The sequence below is a fragment of the Amblyraja radiata genome, chromosome 3 (genome assembly GCF_010909765.2).
Source record: "Amblyraja radiata isolate CabotCenter1 chromosome 3, sAmbRad1.1.pri, whole genome shotgun sequence".
Lineage (NCBI taxonomy): Eukaryota > Metazoa > Chordata > Chondrichthyes > Rajiformes > Rajidae > Amblyraja > Amblyraja radiata.
This window is the reverse complement of record NC_045958.1, coordinates 12,226,042-12,246,580: the sequence shown is the minus strand read 5'-3', so window position 1 is coordinate 12,246,580 and position 20,539 is coordinate 12,226,042. Positions and strand designations below refer to the sequence as shown.

The 20,539-nt window shown below is 39.4% G+C and overlaps 1 protein-coding gene across 3 annotated transcripts in view; it reads left to right on the top strand.

Annotated features, from left to right (window-relative positions):
* Positions 1-16,415, top strand: part of ell2 (elongation factor for RNA polymerase II 2) — a 92,674-nt gene extending 76,259 nt beyond the window's left edge. For all 3 annotated transcript variants that reach the window (XM_033017302.1, XM_033017303.1, XM_033017304.1), the window contains 3 exons: positions 3,660-3,831; positions 10,635-10,679; positions 12,264-16,415. In XM_033017302.1, the coding sequence (XP_032873193.1) occupies positions 3,660-3,831; positions 10,635-10,679; positions 12,264-12,371 (325 nt within the window). In that variant the 3' untranslated portion in view covers positions 12,372-16,415. The remainder of the gene's footprint in view (positions 1-3,659; positions 3,832-10,634; positions 10,680-12,263) is intronic.
* Positions 16,416-20,539: the final 4,124 nt, after the last annotated feature.

Sequence of the window (20,539 nt, the reverse complement as noted above, 5' to 3'; positions counted from 1 at the left end):
TGTGGGAGGTAGGCAGTGGGAAGTAGAGGGAGAGGAGGGCAGTGGGGAAGTGAGGAGAGAGTGGGGGAGTGGGATAGGGGAGGTGAGGAGTAGGGGAGCAGGGAGATAGAGGGAGGGGAGGGGTTATGGAGGGAGGGAGTGACTGAGGGTTGGGGAAATGAGAGGGAGGGAGAGAAGGAATGGGGAGGGGAGGAGGAGAGGGGAAAGAAGAGGGAGGGTGAATAGGAGGGGGAGGAAGTGCTGGGGATGAGGGGGAATGGAGGAGGATAGGGGTAGGAAGAGGGATGGTGAGGCGCAGGTGGGGAGGGTTGCCATGACTTGCGTCACAACGGGAACCCCTCAGCCGTGCGTGCACAGTTTGGGGCTATGGGTGAGTGGGGGAATATTGCATTGGGTGACGGGGCCCAACAAGTCCGCACCTGGTCTAGTAGCTTATTAAAAATGGGACTTGATGAACAGGCTCTTTGTTCTTCTTTCTTATCTGTATGCGAAATGTTCCTTTCTCAGGACCACACACATTTCATAACCAATGCAGTCCTTTTGAAAACGTCATTGTTGTAAAGTAGAGAAGTGTGGCACCCCATTTTCATGCAATATGATGCCTCGTATGAATGAAATTATTAATATCTTATAAAGGGTTATTGTGGCTATTTAGATGAATGGACAATTTTCCCTTAAAATAGCCTCGTGAATCTAGACCAGAAGAAATAGGTATATGTGTATACCATTTAGATTCCAGAGATTTCAATAAGATCATAGCTATACACTATCCTGTCCTATCCCCACAATTCCTAACTGCTTTACAGATTAAAAATCTGTCCGTTTTAAATGCATTCAAGAATTTGATCTCCAACCTTTCGGGGGCAAAGAATTCCAGTGACTGGCAACTCTTTGTGACAAAAAAATATTTCTTGGTCTTAAATCTTATTCTGAAACTATATGCTCAGGTCCTGCCCTCTGCTACAATTGAATGGATCTTTTTTTTTTAACCTTATAAGCCTGCGAATGTTGGCTCTGTTTCTCTGCAACAGGTGCAGACAGATCTGCTGAGTGAGTGTAAGCATTTTGATTTTGATTTTTTTTTAAAGTGCAAAGATGCTGGGTATCTGAAATATAAAACCAACATCTGGGAAACACTTAGCTAGTCGGGCAACAGTGAGCAGAAAACAGTGCAGCACAGGGACAGGCCCTTCAGCCCACGATGTCTGTGCCTAGCATGATGCCAAATTAGACTAATCCCTTCTGCCTGCACAAGATCGATATTCCTCAACCCTGCATTTCTAAAGCTGCTTAAACACCATGATCATATCTAATTCCACCACCTCCCTCCCTGGCAGCACATCCAGGCACCATTCATCCAGTATTTTTAAATAAAATGTGCCCTGCACACACCCTAAAACTTAATTCCTCTCTGTTTAAAGTGAGGCTAATTTGACATTTCTACCCTGTTAAAAAAGACTGACTATCTAATTTATGTACGTCCATCGTGATTTTTTTCTTCTATCGGATCACTCCCCGGCCTCTTAACACACCAAGGAAAACTATCCAAGTTTGTCTAACCTCTCCTTATACTTCAACTCTGTAATCCATATAAGCCTCTTCTGTACCCTCTCCAAAGCCTCCACATTGTTCATGTAATGGATGTGTCAGAACTACACACAATACTCGCTAGCTAGATGCAGGAAGATTGCTCCCGATGTTGGGGAAGTCCAGGACAAGGGGTCACAGCTTAAGGATAAGGAGGAAATCCTTTAAAACCGAGATGAGAAGAACCTTTTTCACACAGAGAGTGGTGAATCTCTGGAACTCCCTGCCACAGAGGGTAGTCGAGGCCAGTTCATTGGCTATATTTAAGAGGGAGTTAGATGTGGCCCATGTGGCTAAGGGGATCAGAGGGTATGGAGAGAAGGCAGGTACGGGATGCTGAGTTGGATGATCAGCCATGATCATATTGAATGGCGGTGCAGGCTCGAAGGGCCGAATGGCCTACTCCTGCACCTAATTTCTATGTTTCTATGTTACTCCAAATATTGCCTAACCAAAGATTTCAAACTGCAACATGGTGTCTTGCTGCTTATACAAAATGCTTGAACCAAGATGCCAAGCTTAACAATTCTGCCTTTTTCACTCTATTTGTGTTACTTCAATGGATGTGTATCCCAAGATCCATATTGTGCCAATACTGTTAAGGGTCCTCTAGTTACATTTTTCCCTTGCATTTGACCTTCCAAGTGCAACACTTCACACTTGCCTAGATTAAAGTCTGTTTGGTATTTCTCCACCCATATCTATAACTGGACTATGTTATACCAGACTGATTCCTGGGATGTCAGGACTTTCATATGAAGAAAGACTGGATAGACTCGGCTTGTACTCGCTAGAATTTAGAAGTTTGAGGGGGGATCTTATAGAAACTTACAACATTCTTAAGGGGTTGTACAGGCTAGATGCAGGAAGATTGTTTCTGATGTTGGGGAAGTCCAGAACAAGGGGTCACAGTTTAAGGATAAAGGGGAAATATTTTAGGACTGAGATGAGAAAAACATTTTTTACACAGAGAGAGTGGTGAATCTCTGGAATTCTCTGCCACAGAAGGTAGTTGAGGCCAGTTCATTGGCTATATTTAAGAGGGAGTTAGATGTGGCCCTTGTGGCTAAAGGGATCAGGGGGTATGGAGAGAAGGCAGGTACAGGATACTGAGTTGGATGATCAGCCATGATCATATTGAATGGCGGTGCAGGCTCGAAGGGCCGAATGGCCTACTCCTGCACCTATTTTCTATGTTTCTATGTTCTTGTAATCTTTGACTGTCTGCAACTCCAGCAATATTTTTGTGTCGTCTGCAAACTTGCTAATCAACCCACATTTTCATCAGTAATTAATATCACAAACAACAGGTCCCAACACTAATCCCTGCATAATACTACTGGTCACAGACCTCCAGCCAGAATGACACCCTTATTTCCTGTAATTTCTTTACACTCTGACGAATAAAGATTTTGGATTAAGTAATGGAGAAAAAAAATCACCATTACTAAATTTGGACCGACTAATGACATCTAGAGCAAATAACCCTGGTAGATTTTAGCTTTTAGCAGGTTGCCTACAATTTAACTCTTTGTTTTGTATTTTTTTCTTCGAACGGCATCTATACTAGTATCCTAGTATACAAGTATCAATAAAACTCAATAAATATACCCTGCTTCCAGTAATGTGTTTATGAAATTGGTATGGGTTATTCTTACAAGAGTTAAAAGGTTATTATTGCATCCATACTCTTGCATCCATAAAGCCAATGCCATAACACCCATGTTTTTGTCTTGTTCTTCGTATTGAAATAAACTTGGTAGCAATTTGGCTCATTTAGGTAATTGAAACATCCACACTTCCTCAAGATTGGATCAAAATTCCATAATGAGCAACAATCATTAATTATTAATTACATGTTCTTTGAATACATTTTTTTGGTAGTGTCATCACAAGTTGGAAATATTCAGAAGAATAGAGGAGCCACCTAGTGTGCAAATTGTTTTTTATAACTTGTTTCTTGCCATTGTCATTTATCCAAAGTAATGAAAAACAAACCTTTGTAATGTAGCTGACAAAGCAAATAGATACTTAATGTGTAACATTCATAATTCTTTTATTTGCTCCAACAGCAAATATGCAACTATTGTGTCACATGAACAGAGACAAAACTACAAAGAGGACTTTAATGCAGAGTATGGTGAATACCGAAGTTTGCATGCCAGATTAGAGAGGGTAACCAAGCGATTTTTGCAATTGGATGCAGAACGGAGGCGTCTCTCTCCTAACACTGAAGAGTACAAGGTATTGGTACAAGCTCTTCCACACTTTTGGTATAACAAAATCTAAATTGGTTAAGTGCCATTCCAGGTTATAACATCCTTATGTGCAAAGATGTTGAGGCTGTCTTCCAGACACGAACTAATTTCTCAGTGTGGGTTAGGTAGACACAAAATGCTGGAGTAACTCAGCAGGACAGGCAGCATCGCTGGAGAGAAGGAATGGGTGACATTCCGGGTCGAGACCCTTCTTCAGACTGATGTCAGGGGAGTGGGCGGGACACAGATAGAATGTAGTCAGAGACAGTAAGACTGGTGGGAAAACTGGGAAGGGGGAGGGGATGGAGAGAGGGAAAGCAAGGGCTATTTGAAGTCAATGTTCATATCGCTGGGGTGTAAGCTACCCAAGCGAAATATGAGGTGCTGTTCCTCCAATTTTCCCTGGGCCTCACTGACAATGGAGGAGGCCCAGGACAGAAAGGTCAGATTGGGAATAGAAGGTGGAGTTAAAGTGCTGAGCAACCGGGAGATCAGGTAGGTTAAGACGGACTGAGCGGAGGTGTTCAGGGAAACAATCGCCAAGCCTGCGCTTGGTCTCGACGATGTACAGAAGTTGACACCTGGAATAGCGGATACAGCAGATGATGTTGGAGGAGGTGCAAGTGAACCTCTGCCTCACCTGAAAAGGCAGTCGTGGTCCTTGGATGGAGTCGAGGGGGGAGGTAAAGGGACAGGTGTTGCATCTCCTGCAGTTCCAGGGGAAAGTACCTGGGGAGGGGGTGGTTTGGGTGGGAAGGGTCAAGTTGACCAGGGAGTAACGGAGTGAACCGTCTCTGCGGAATGCATAAAGGGATGGAGATGGGAAGATGTGGCCAGTTGTGGGATCCCATTGTAGGTGGCGAAAATGTTGGAGGATTATATTCTGTATGCGACGGCTAATGGGGTGGATGGTGAGGACAAGAGGGACTCTGTCCTTGTTGCGAATGGGTGGAGGGGGAGCAAGAACAGAGCTGCGGGATATTGAGGAGACCCCAGTGAGAGCCTCATCGATAATGGAAGAGGGGAACCCCCATTTCCGAAAGAATGAGGACATCTCCGATCTAGTATGGAAAGCCTCATCCTGGGCGCAATAGATAATAGGTGCAGGAGTAGGCAATTCGGCCCTTCGAGCCAGCACCGCCATTCAATGTGATCATGGCTGATCATCCACAATCAGTACCCCGTTCCTGCCTTTTCCCCATATCCATTGACTCTGCTATCTTTGATAGCCCTATCTAGCTCTCTCTTGAAAGTATCCAGAGAACCGGCGTCCACCGCCCTCTGAGGCAGAGAATTCCACAGGCTCACAACTCTCTGTGTGAAAAATGCGGGCACTGATGCGGCGTAGACGGAGGAAATGGGAGTAGGGGATATTCTTTGCAGGAAGCAGTGTGGGAAGACGTGTAGTCTAGATAGCTATGGGAGTCAGTAGGTTTGTAGTAGATGTCGTTCAATAGTCTGTCTCCTGTGATGGAGATGGTAAGATCCAGAAATGATAGGGAGATGGCGGAGATGGTCCAAGTGAATTTGAATGCAGGATTCGTGAAGCTGATGAAGTCAGTGAATTCTGCATGGGTGCAGGAGGCAGCACCGATGCAGTTGTCCATGTAGAGTTTGGGGATAATAGGGTCAATGGACGCCTGGAACAGTGATTGTTTGACGTACCCTACAAAGAGGCAGGCATAGTTGGTGCCCATAGCTACGCCTTGGATTTGGAGGTCGTGGGAGGAGTCGAATGAGAAGTTGTTGAGGGTAAGAACCTGCTCTGCTAGGCGATGGACAGTATTAGTAGATGGCAATTGGCTGGATCTGCGGTCGAGGAAGAAATGGAGGGCTTTAAGACCTTCCAGGTGGGGGATGGAGGTGTGGAGTGACTTGACATCCATGGTAAAGATGAGGGAGTGGGGCCCTGTAAAACGAAAGTCATTGAAGAGACGAAGAGCATGTGAGATGTCTTGGACATGGGTAGGGAGTGATTGGACCGGGGGGGGGGGGGGGGGGGGGGGGGGGGGATAGGATGGAGTTTAGGTATGTGAAAATTAATTTGGTGGGACATGAACAAGCAGAAACAATGGGTCTGCCAGGACAGTTCTGTTTGTGGATTTTGGGGTGAAGATAAAATCGGGCCGTGCGGGGCTGGGGAACAATAAGGTTGGATGCTTTAGAGCAGTGGTTCTCAAATGGGGGTACGCATACCCCTGGGGGTACGTGAGATTTTAAAATATAGGCCTACATATATGTAGGCCTATATTTTTGCGCTGGTTATGGGGTACTTGGCTGAAAAAATATTTCACAGGGGGTACATCACTGAAAAAAGGTTGAGAACCACTGCTTTGTCCAAGGACCCAAATTTGAGGAAGGACATCCTTGTGATTGAGGCAGTGCAGCGTAGGTTCACGAGATTGATCCCTGGTATGGCGGGACTGTCGTATGAGGAAAGATTGAAAAGACTAGGCTTGTATTCACTGGAGTTTAGAAGGATGAGGGGGAATCTTATAGAAACATAAAAGGACTGGACAAGCTAGATGCAGGAAAAATATTCCCAATGTTGGGCAAGTCCAGAACCAGGGGCTACAGTCTTAGAATAAAGGGGAGGTCATTTAAAACTGAGGTGAGAAAAAGCTTTTTCACCCAGAGAGTTGTGAATTTATGGAATTCCCTGCCACAGAGGGCAGTGGAGGCCAAATCACTGGATGGATTTAAGAGAGAGTTAGATAGTTCTAGGGGCTAGTGGGGTCAAAGGATATGGGGAGAAGGCAGGCACGGGTTATTGATTGGGGACGATCAGCCATGATCACAATGAATGGCGGTGCTGGCTCGAAGGGCCGAATGGCCTCCTCCTGCACATATTTTCTATGTTTCTATGACCCAATGTTACTGAACAGAATTTGTTTCATTCATATTAAATTCAGATTTTCACGTGTATATTTCACCATGTGACAAAAGAGAGAATGATGAAGTAAACACTCGGGTTCTGATGAAGTACATGCATGTTTATTCTGGGTGAAATGGAATAGATGTGAAAGCTTTTGTTTTTTTTAATCTTTGAGGGAAAATTGGTATGATTTTATTTTTTTTCATTCTTGTGGTTGTCACAGACCAGGCAACCCATACTAAAGCGCCAATAGAGAAACTTTGAAAAATAGAAGCAGAATACCATTTGGCTTTGAGTCCACTCCCTCAGGCAAAGTGATCGTCGTTGATCTTCCAAGTTCAATATGTTGATCCAGGTTTCTCACTATAATCTCTTGATCACTAGACCGTTTATATAAAAAAAACAAAAACAAAAAATCAGTTCCTTTCTGTAGTAGAGATTTCAACACTGCAATAAATTTGTTTTAATCTCAGTCATAAATGGCTTGCTTAGCCTTGGGCTGACCCCTGGTTCTGGACTCCCTGGCCACTGGAAACATCCTTGCTGCATTTAACCTGTCTAGTCAAATAGATTTTTTTTGTTTTGAGTTCCTTTGATCTTCTGAATCCAAGTGCAAATGAGACTAATTGAACCAAACTCACTTTACGTCAGCCTAGTGGTCAAGTAGCTGACTTCAGAATTTCTTCTTGCTTTAAAAAAAATCTATTGAAAGTGTAACAATGGTTCTAGTGCACGGCAACAAGATATTTTTCTTTTTATCCTGTCAAGTGCCAGCATTCTGTTAAATAACAGATGGGATTTAGTAATTCATAGGAACAAATCTTTACTACAATTTTCCCACATCACAATGCATTTGTGAGTAAGTAAAGTTTGAACAAGTATATAGTCTATTGTTTCATATAAGACTCCATTCTGGACCTTGGGGTAATGGGTGAGTGTTGAAACCAACCAGCTTAATTTGATGGTAGAAATTATAACCATTTTGTGTTGCAGTTATTGCAATTTGCAATAGACAACATTGGCTCTTAGCCTTGCTCAAATTCACTAAAATATGGAATTAATGATGTATATATTTACCTTCCAATAAATATTGAAATAGCAAAAAAAATATTTTGGAAACAGTTATAATAACCATGCAAAACTCTTTCACATATGCTTAGTTATGGAAATTGAAATGCTGTCTGTCATTATGATTATTTGGGCTATTTGTCCAGTTGTAATTAAAATCAAATTACATATTTTGGTCTTCTAATTTTGCCATAAATGAGCTTTGTAATTTTGTTTGAAATTGGTTGATTTGACACTAAGTACAATTTTTCAATACATAATTTTTCAAATAAGTCTTCAAAGCACAACTTCAATCCCAGTCATGGAGTCATATGATGTGGAAATGGTCCTTCAGCCTAACTCGTCCATGCCAGCCAAGTTCCACTTGCCTGTTTCCACCCCATATCTCTCTAAACCTTTCTGATCCACAAACCCATTCAAATGTCTAAAATGTCATAATTGTAACCACCTCTACCACCTCATCTGGCAGCTTATTCTACATGCACACCATATTCTGTGTGGACAAACTTGTGCCTTTTAAATCTTTACCCTCAGGTGAGAGGGTAAAACTATTTAGCTTTAGATTCCTCTGCACTGGAGTTGTGACAGGCTATTCACTTCAATGCCATTCAAAATTTTATATAACTCTATGGTCATTTTTCAGCTTCATACAGTGTCCTCCATAATGTTTGGGACAAAGACCCGACATTTATTTATTTGCCCCTGTACACCACTATTTGAGATTTGAAATAGAAAAAAATCACATAGAAAATAGGTGCAGGAGGAGGCTATTCGGCCCTTTGAGCCAGCACCGTCATTCATTGTGATCATGACTGATCGTCCCCTATCAATAACCAGTGCCTGCCTTCTCCCCATGGTGTTATGGCCTGTGCATGTATGGCTGCTGAAGGTACTGGCTCACTTATCTTCATTGATGATACAACTGCTGATGGTAGTAGCATAATGAATTCTGAAGTGTATAGACACATCCTATCTACTCAGGTTCAACCAAATGCCTGAAAACTCATTGGCCAGCGATTCATTCTACAGCAAGACAATGATCACAAACATACTGCTGAAGCAACAAAGGAGTTTTTCAAAACTAAAAGATTGTAAATTCTTGAGTGGCCAAATCAATCACCCGATCTGAACCCAATTGAGCATGCCTTTTATATGCTGAAGAGAAAACTGAAGGGGACTAGCCCCCAAAACAAGCATAAGCTAAAGATGGCTGCAATACAGACCTGGCAGAGCATCACCAGATAAGACACCCAGCAACTGGTGATGTCCATGAATCACAGACTTCAAGCAGTCATTGCAAAGGATATGCAACAAAATACTAAGCATGACTACTTTCATTTACATGACGTTGCTGTGTCCCAAACATTAAGGTGCCCTGAAATGGAGGGGACTATATAAACACAGCTGTACGTGGTGAAATTAAAACGTATAAACATGCCCTTTATTAAAATCTGGCAATGTGCACTTTAACCACATGGGATTTTTTCTATTACAAATCTCAAATTATTGAGTACAGAGGCAAATAAATAAATGATGGGTCTGTCCCTAACATTATGAAGGGCACTGTGTGCTGCAGGGAGAAATATCCGAGTTAATGCAGCCCCCTTACAACTCAAACATTCCCGTCCCAGTGACATCCTCAAATCTGTTTGCACCTCTATCAGCTTAATGACATTCTTTCAATAGCAAAACAAACAGAAATTGTAGCAGGAAGTATGCATTCATTCCATCTTTTCCCTATGGATCACTTTCTGCACTCTGGTATTGTTCTTTGTCCTACTTTTTGTACATGTGTTTGGCTTCATTGTATTTGTGTATAGCATTATCTGATTTGATTGGATAGCAAGCAAGCAAAACATTTTCCTTGTACCTTTGTATACATGAGAATAATAAACCTAAATATCCCTGGTCCACTGCTCACACGCACCCTTTGGACTAAACCTTTATTCTATATTGCAGCTCTTCGTTCTTATCAAAATGCACCACCTCCCATTTGTCCATATAAACTACTTCTGTGGATTTGCGCATTCCACCATTCTGGTTACAAACTGCTGCGATTTATCAGAATCAATCTGCAGAAGGGTCTCGACCCGAGACGTCACCTATTCCTTAGCTCCATAGATGCTGCCTCACCAGCTGAGTTTCTCCAGCATTTTTGTCTACCTTCTATCAGAATCCTCTTCACAGTTCACAATACTACCAAGTTTTCTCATCTGTTAATCTATCTTTTGCATCATGTGCTTTAACTTTCCTGATTAAATCTTTCTGAACCTGATCAAAATCTTTCTGGAAGTCCACATGCACAACATCATCCTTAATACTTTCATCAACTTCTATCCCTTAAATCTTTTTGTCAAACTGGTTACCCAAGATGTGTTCTTAAAATACATTAAATAATATTGATGATAAACATTCTATTGGATATATCATGAAACTAACATTTCGCTTTAATGTCCTAGTATCTGTAAAAAAATTATACATTTTGTAACCCAGTAAGGAGATACCTGTACTAGGAATCGTTCACATGCATGACAGAATTATAAATTCTCTCCTGTGTTATCAAGCCAAGTGTAGTTCACTCAAATTGTAAACATGAAGGAGAAACAAATACAAATTATGTAAACATAAATTGCAGGAGAGGTATTTAGAGCCTTTTCCAATAAATGTTTCTCGATGTTCACATCACTCTGGTAATTTGTATTCATTTCCAAGTCAGTGCCTTAGAAAATATAAAATAGGCAATGCATTCTTGCTTTAAACAATGATACATTGATGCTGAAGGTCTGTGTAATATCCTTAACTCTGCAATATTATGGATCATGTAATCAATCTCTTCTTGTTTGCAGGTTATTGATGAAGAAGTTTTGCAAGAATACTGGAAAATTACAAAGGTTGATGATTATTTTTGAAATAGTGCACTATTTTCACATTGTCATTTCCGGGTTGTATTGCGTTAGTATCAAATCGCTATACCACATTCTTTGAAAGTATATGCAGATTTTCCTAAAAATGTTTGTGCATTAATTAGCCCCTGCCTGAATCAATTTAAGGTATGAATGCCAAATAAAACACAGCATTCTTTTGCAGCACAGAGGGAGTTCTGGGTTACGGAATCACTAATTAGATCAATAAAGAAAGCTCTTTGGCCATAGTGTAAATTATGAGCCTAATTGGAGCAATCCAATTAATCCCACTCTCCTTACTCCTGATTATTTTTTTTGCCTTTTTAACTAATTCAATTCCCTTTTGATTGCACGATTGACTATTTCTTGACAAACCCAATGCATTTCAGAACATAATTACTCAATCCACAAAAGTAAACCTTTTTGCTGTCACTTTAATTCAGATGTTTGTCAATGAGTGCCAATGTTTGCCAATTCCACTCTTCTTTGGCCAATTGCAATAAGTTACAAATCACTGTTTGACGTAAATGGTCATATACTTGGATGAGGAGATCCTTAATTTGAATTCCATTCTATAGAAACTATAGTGCTAGATTTGGCACATGTTTCTTGTGTTCTTTCTTTGCAACCACAGGGGAGGTGCAATCTTATGCAGTGCAGTTTTAAGGACAACCGAAGGTAGCTCTGACACAATTTGGCCTCCATGGTCTATTCAGCACTGCAACAACGCAATAGCTAACATGCACATTGCCGCATGTTGCAACCACATTGTGGTTGTTCTGGAAGGATATGCAGGTTGGGCATCAGCACAATCAGACCTAATGTGCAACATGGATGGAAATTTTGAAAACTTCAAAATGCAAAATGATTTTTAATTATGTGAATTGCAGTTTTGATGTGCAACAAATAACAAACTAAACTAAGACAGTAGAGACCGTGTAAATTAAAATATATTATATTAATTTTAGCATTAAATCCCCCTGCTGCAGAGATTTAACTTTAAAAATATTGCTACCTGATTATTTAAAAAATCTATTGTTCAAAAAATAAATAATAAAATCTGTGTTAGAGAAAGATGACTTGCAATTTTTTTTAATTCATTTTTTTATTTTTATATAATAATTGACATTGAATTATATAAATAATTATATAATATGATTGAATAACTAAATAGTGGGAAAGATTATTAAAAATAAATGTGCATAAGATTACCAAACCCCAATGGAGTGTTTAAAATGCACAAAACATACTAATTGCAGAACAATTGGATGGTCTATGAAATATCTACTAAAAAATGAATATTTGAGTGTGAAGAATAATAGTTGCGTTTGGTGCAGGGAATTGGAGAGAGAAATCCTAAAGTTGAGTAATTTGTTAATTTGTTTCTTCCTATTATTTGTTTATCGAATTGCATCTAATTATCATCATTATAATAACTTTTAATAGTGCACAGCCATTAAAAATATAATCAATATTTGACATGGATAATGTTTGTTTTTGATAACTGATGACATGGATTGAAACAAGAAACATACCCTAAAATTTGTATGCCATTCTTTTTTTTGTCTTCAGAATAGTCCCAACTACCATGAAGAGAAACAAAGATGTGAATATCTGCATAACAAGCTGGCTCACATAAAGAGACTAATAGCTGATTATGACCAGCAACAACAGCAGTAATGGCATTACAACTCGCTGGACATTTGCAATATTGACACGTGATTAGAAGGAGATGTGTAATAAGCTAATTTATTTTGAATTTTTGGGAAACATTATACTAGGAATGGTGTCTGAAATTTCTGAATGTTTTCAGAGGTTTTATTATTTTGAGTTCTGTTACTTCCTGAAACACCTGAACTATGCCACACCCTTCTTGTGAAATGCTTTTTGTTTTAGAATTTCCATCCTTTTTACTCATTTACTCATTTTTGTTTATTCAAATTCATCACATTAGACAAAATACTTGGACTGACCTTTATCTCCTGATTTGATTTGTACATTAATAATTGATAGCACTAACAAACACTGCAACAGTTGAATCAGTACATGTATGTAAAACTTTCTATGTATTCTACTGATTTAAACATTTGCCTTAAGTGATGGAAGCTTCCTAAGGCAATTTGCACCTTCTTGGAGTATTCATAGAAATGTTGGGAGATTTAAAGAATGAACAAAATGATGGGCACCACAAACTGCCTGAATCTTTACAATGTGCTGCAATTTCAAACCATAGGCTAAAATGAATACAACATTATCAGCCCCTGTGCCCCATGCCTTAAAATATTTGCTTATGTATACTTAATATAGTGACCATTAGCCACATAAAGCTTCCCATTTTCCGATGCAATTGGGAAACTAACAGTGGCCTTTCTTTCTTGTGTGTCTTTGTGTGTGTGTGTCTCTCTCTCCCTGTGTGTGTGTCTGTGTATGTGTGTGTGTGTCTCGAGAGGTAAAAGAGAAATCTACTCTCAGTAACCAAATGCTCAGGACAAAACACCTGTGTTACTGTAGGTATTTTCCGATAAATGTACCACTTCCTCGGAAATTGAAGCCTTTCCATTTCAAGTGATTTATCAGCTTTATTAACAAGGAAATATTGCTATCGTGCAAAATTTGAAAGAGATCTATAGTTTTGGGAAAATTAATCTTCATGTAGGAGACTTATTTGTATACTACTTTAAAGTATTTTTGGAGAAAAAAAATATATACAAAGAACCAGTCACCTGCATGTACTAGTTTATTTAAGATATGTTCTCCTGTGCCAGAAATTAATTGAAAACATGTATTTAACAACACTGCAACCATCAAACAGCACAAAGAAATTATTTGAATTTGTGAAGCCTCTGTACTTAAACCAGTGCATTGTATTTCAGTTGATATAATGGATAATGTATCATGTGGGAACATTTAAGTTATTTGGTTGAAAGCTGAAAGGTTTTGGATAAATATTAAGATGAATAATTTGTATTTCTCTGTCTTTTCAAAATGCTGCCAATTGAAAGTGGAAGCATTATGTTTACAAATGAATCTTGGAAAACTTGCCAAATTGTTTGGTTGAATCTGGTCAAATTCTGTTATCTTCAGCCATGCTGTACCTATAGTACCTGCTCTTCTAATCTAAATTTAGGTGCGAATGAAAACAAGGCCAAATTATTCATGGCATCCATCCGGTACTCTTCACTGAAGTGATTCACACTGAGCTTGATTTGCACTTCAGTCATTTTATATGGATGGTTTATTCCCGTTTTAGACATTCTCTATTCCACAAAAGAAGATTATTTGTCAAATAGTTAGAACTATTATGTTAGATGCATTTGCATTCATAATTTATGGATCCATTAACTACAAAAAGCTTAAATCATCATATCCTGATTTGGATATGTTTTTATCATTATTCAAATAGACCCGAAGTCAGGAAACGACTATCTACATTGATAAATTGTATTATCAATGATGCAAGATAGTATTTGACACCAGCAATGTAATTATTACTTAATTTTAAATTTAATTTATGGTATGTTGCTTCGTACATCTCATGCAGTCATAAACAATCAACCAGTGATGTTGCTTACTTGCTTTAGATCTATACATCCTCAGATCCCACAAAATATTAACTTACTGCAGCATCAAAACTTTGACCTGTTCTGGAAGGCTTTGAAGCCAGCTGTTAAAATATAAATTGTCTTAATTATAATGTCAGTCGAGAGATTTGGAATTTCCAGTGTTGCAATCACTGTCGCATGTGTCTACTTCAACCATCCCATTATGCAATGAGCATGTGCTTAAATGTTAATTTTGAGAATTGGTAACTTTTAGTGTTATAGTTCTCTAATGTCTGTGAAGTTTCTCTGGTGCAAACTCTGAAACGTGAGATATTTCTAGTACTGACTACTTGTCCAAAATTAAAATTAAATTTAATTGGCAGTTTCATGGGTATTTACAATTTTATTAGAATAAGTGCCATACTGTTAACCATTTTGGGGGAAATAAAATTTGAGGTGCCTAACATATAGCACATCACTGAGTTGCCTGTTTTCTTTTTTTAAAGCTGTTCAACAATAACTGAGTAATGCAAATGTAACCTTGCAGAATTTGCAGGTCTTTTGTGATAGGATGAAGATTTTGTGATAGGATTGCAGATTGGTCTGCAACCAGATTTTTTTCATATCAGTCCCACGGATGTTAGAGTGCCTGTAAATCCAAATCTTTGTTAGCAAACTTCCTTTGTAAAATGAAGGGACATGTCCATAAACACTAATAACATATGGTTAGGGAACTTTTGTATTTTTATGTATAATTACAGTTTGACTCTAATTTTTTATTCTATTTAGAGGATCCCAATTTTGATTCAATGCCAAATTCAAACCTCAAACCACAAAATACTTCAGCACTTGTTCCTTAGCAACCACACTAAAGTAGATTTTTAGCATTAAAAGTCATATTGCAATTTGATTTGAATTTCGGAAACCATTCTGCAGTTGTTGTAACAAATTTAAATATTAATTGACCACACTGTTTACACCAAAGCTGCCTTCACCAATTTAAAATGTGTTGTGTAGCACCTACTGGATTGATGCTTTGTGCAGGAGCCTAGTACTTGTCTTAATTTATTCAGTTTTGTGTACTTGGTAATCAGTACTTTAAAGCATGAAGATGTCTTGCTTTTTACATCTAATCCATTAAATTTTTGGAAAGATGTTAGTTGTACTGTAAAATTGGTGTGCTCAAGCCTTTGTTGAAACAAGCATACATTATTGCAAGTGTCTGTCTTATCTCCAATGAGTTGCATTGCATATTAGAGGCCTGACCTCATATGTTGTATAATAGTTCAAAAAAAATGCTCCAATATTTTTTTTTGTTAGATTGTTTTTGTACATTTCAATCAAAGTTCTCTGTTGGAAAATAGAAATCACTGTTCCAAAATCACATGCAAGTGCCCCATTTCTAATTTAAAATCAAAGCAGTGGATGACAAATTGTAATCAATGCAAGATGTTCATCATTGACACAGTGGCAACATATGTAGCACCTAAATAGATATTTAATGTCCACTAATCAGTTTCAACAAACTCAAAAACTTTGCAATTAATTAAAAAAATAAAGATGGCTTTTTCAAAATTATAACAAATGCTATATACTTGCATATAGAATATTTGTATTATACTAATACAGAGACCTTGGTATAAACATATCACAGTATTTAATTTTGAGAAAAATTAGTAAAGTGAAATTTCAGTCCTTGTAAAACAATTTATTTGAAACTGATAGCTTCCATGTTCCTAGCCCCCAAAATAAATTCTTGTAGTATTTCCATTTTATGTATGTCGTTCTTATAGTCTTGGTATTAAAGTGTGCCAGGTAAAATGATTTTGACTTAATGCTTTGAAATCCTCATTGATAATTTAATTATCTTCCTTTCATATCCCCGATAAATGCAGTTAAAAGCCAGTTGTTCAAGTTGTTTGGGAAACACATGCTACACTTGATAAGAATGGATGGAATTAAAACCTAACAGGAATGTGTAAAATTCTCATTAGCCTCATAGCAGTTGTGAATGTCTGATTTTGGAATTGCACAGTAAATCTTTAGTTTGGACCATTGAAACTGGAAATACCGCAGGAGTGTTTATACTGATTTTAAAAAAAATGAGCCACAATGCCTCCATTCCACATGTAATGTAAGCAGTTTATTTAAAATATACAATAAAATGTCAACTTTGCATATGTGAGGTCTTGTGATTTATTAAATTAGTACATTTTGTACAACTATTAAAATGTGATAATCATTATGCAACTTTCCATGTTTTCACAGTATTATAAGAAAATGTTCTTGACTTAAAACAGCAACCTCGAAGTATTCTTTCTGGGAAAATGGCTTTTATTTATTATGCTGTAAGCCAAGCAAATGTATGTGTGCATTTGCCATGGAATGTGGCCATCACTAATTGCTTATCAATGAATGGTGAGCAGCTGATTCACAGTGCTCACCATGATGTTTGGGACAAAGACCCATCATTTATTTATTTGTCCCCGTACTCCACAATTTGAGATTTGTAATAGAAAAAAAAAATCACATGTGGTTGAAGTGCACATTGTCAGATTTTAATAAAGGCCATTTTTATACATTTTAATTTCACCATGTAGAAATTACAACTGTTTATACATAGTCCCCCCATTTCAGGACACCATAAAGTTTTTTGACACAGCAATGTCATGTAAATGAAAGGAGGCATGTTTAGTATTTTGTTGCATATCCTTTGCATGCAATGACTGCTTGAAGTCTGTGATTCATGTCTTCTCTGAAGATGCTCTGCCAGACCTGCATTGCAGCCATCTTTAGCTCGTGCTTCTGTTTTCCCTTCAGCATATAAAAGGCATGCTCAATTGGGTTCAGATCGGGTGATTGACTTGGCCACTCCAAAATTGACAATTTTTTAGCTTTGAAAAACTCCTTTGTTGCTTTGGCAGTATGTTTGGGATCATTGTCTTGCTGTAGAATGAACCGCCGGCCAATGGGTTTTGAGGCATTTGTTTGAACTTGAGCAGATAGGATGTGTCTATACACTTCATAATTCATTATGCTACTATCAGCAGTTGTATCATCAATGAAGATAAGTGAGCCAGTGCCTTCAGCAGCCATACATGCCCAGGCCATAACACCCCCATCACCATGTTTCACAGATGAGGTGGTATGCTTTGGATCTTGGGCAGTTCCTTCTCTCCTCCATACTTTGCTCTTGCCGTCACTCTGATATAAGTTAATCTTCTTCTCATCCGTCCTCAAGACCTTTTTCCAGAACTGTGGTTGCTCTTTTAAGTACTTCTTGGCAAACTGTAACCTGACCATCTTACTTTTGCAGCTAACCAGTGCTTTGCATCTTGCAGTGTAGCCTCTGTATTTCTGTCCATGAAGTCTTCTATGGACAGTGGTCATTGACAAATCCACACCTGAAGAGTCTTTCTGATGTCGGACAGGTGTTTGGGGATTTTTCTTTATTATAGAGAGAATTCTTCTGTCATCAGCTGTGGAGGTCTTCCTTGGCCTGCCAGTCCCTTTGCGATTAGTAAGCTCACCAGTGCTCTTTGCTCCTAACAATGTTCCAAACAGTTGATTTTGGTAAGCCCAAGGTTTGGCTGATGTCTCTGACAGTTTTAGTCTTGTTTCTCATTCTCATAATGGTTTCTTTGACTTTCATTGGCACAACTTTGGTCCTCGTGTTGATAAACAGCAATATAAGTTTCCAAAGGTGATGGAAAGACTGGAGGAAAGACTAGGTGCTGAGAGCTCTCTTGTACTCTCATTAAGGAGGTAATTAAACACACCTGAGCAATTACAAACACCTGCGAAGCCATGTGTCCCAAACATTATGGCGCCCTGAGATGGGGGGACTATGTATAAACACAGGTGTAATTTTTACATGGTGAAACCAAAATGTATAAAAATGGCCTTTATTAAAATCTGACTGTGCACTTTAACCACATGTGATTTCTTCTATTACAAATCTCAAATCGTGGAGTACCGAGGCAAATAAATAAATGATGGGTCTTTGTCCCAATCATTATGGAGGGCACTGTAAATCGAGAATTTCAATCTTGTGACAATGAAGGAAAGGTCAGAATGGTGTTTCACTTGGGGAAACTCAGTGATTATCTTATCTACAATATGTGCCGTTCTGCCCTTGGCTGTTCAAAAAGTGGTTGAGCATTTGGGTGATGCAGTTAGAATTGGGAAATAATTGCAATGCGACTGCTACGATAAAAGTGGAGAAAATGGCATTCCCAAGGACGACTACTTTGTGAATGGTGTTGAGCAAAGATCTTAGAGTGGAGCAAGATAGACCACTCCTGCAAAATCCAATGGGCTGACGTGTGGTACGCAACGGAGCGTAACTTCCGCCATTTCTGTAAACCCGACCCTATCTTTGACCCAACCCGACTTCAGTTATGCGTTCAGTTAAAACGGCACGTACCTTGCACAGGGAGGAACTGCAGATGCTGGTTTAAACCGAAGACAGACACAAAAGGCTGGAGTAAATCAGCAGATCAGGCATCTCTGGAGAGAAGGAATAGGTGATATGTTGGGTCGACCTTTTCGATAGCTGCCATGACCCGTTTGATGTCATCCTTCGCCCTGCTCCTGGTCTCGGCCCACAACGATCTGCCGGACATGCTGTGTGTGTATGTTTGGTGAAGTCTGAGGGGAGAAGCGGCGGCACCAAGAGCGAGCGAACGCGCGGACAGATCGACGAAAGCAACGATCATAGAGTGGAATAGGTGACATTTTGGGTCGAGACCCTTCTTCAGACTGACAGTCAAGGGAAAGGGAAACGGGATTTATAGGCATATCTTCCATTCATTTGTCCTTAGTACCGTCTATATCTCTTGTTCCTCTTTCCCCTGACTCAAAGTCATGACCAAAGCAAAGATACTAGAGCGGAGACGGAGGCCGGTTACAGAAATGGCGCTAAAGATTACCCATGACCTACTACGGCTTTTTCACGGACTGGACTATCTTGCTCCGCTCTAAGATCTTTGGTGTTGAGTAGCTTTAGTACTGTTGGGATAAGTGGTGTGTGTTCCATCACATACCCAATGTTTCTTGTGGCGCGGAGAAATGCTTTAGCTGCTGGGCAGTCATTCTTAAACTAACAACAATAGCTACGGAATTTATGTTGCTCCTCTTGGTAAATTTCTGGTCAACAGTGACACCACCCCCACCCCTAATGCTAATGATGGGAGATTTGAGATACACAATTACAACTCCTTCCACCTTGGACTCCTTTCAATTTCTTTATTTCTGTTAGTTCTGATGATATGATTTTGAGATATCTCATTGTTTTCCTGTCATTCTAGCTTCTCTACCAAACTAGATGGGGCTTTCAATAATGTCTCCTTTATTTCCTGCATTCTATACTCATCTACCTACAACTTGAACTACATGACCTCTCCTTCCACCAACCCAATATTGAACAGATTATCCTCCATTATTTTTTTTGCCTCTCTCAACCGAATTCCATCACTTGACACATCCCCTCCCCTCTGCTTTTACCATTTTGAAGGGACAATTCCTTGTGGCATTCTCCCAAGCAATTGCAGGAGATGCAACACCTGCCCCTTTATCCCTTTCCACCACATGCGGCCAAACAGGTACTTTGTTTGAGTCCTCACTGAAGAGGGATCAAACCTCCCTGATGTACTAGGGGCCAGAGGATCTAGGGTGATGGAGGAACTGAAGGAAATGCACATTAGGCAGGAAATGGCATTGGGTAGACTGAAGACTGATAAATCCCCAGGGCCTGATGGTCTGCATCCCAGGGTACTTAAGAAGGTGACTCTGGAAATCGTGGATGCATTGATGATCATTTTTCAATGTTCTATAGATTCAGGATCAGTTCCTGTGGATTGGAGGGTAGTTAATGGTATCCACTTTTTAAGAAAGGTTCGAGAGAGAAAACAGGGATTTATAGACCAGTTAGCCTGACTTAGGTGGTGGGGAAGATGCTGGAGTCAATTATAAAAGATGAAATAGCACCACATTTGGATAGCAGTAACAGGATCGGTCCTAGTCAGCATGGATTTACGAAGGGGAAATCATGCTTGACCGATCTTCTGGAATTTTTTTGAGGATGTAACTAGGAAAATGGACAAGGGAGAGCCAGTGGATGTAGTGTACCTGGACTTTCAGAAAGCATTTGATAAAGTCCCACATAGGAGATTAGTGGACAAAATTAGAGCACATGGTATTGGGGATAGGGTGCTGACATGGATAGAAAATAGGTTAGCTGACAGGAAACAAAGAGTAGGGATTAACGGGTCCCTTTCAGAATGGCAGGCAGTGTCGAGTGGGGTA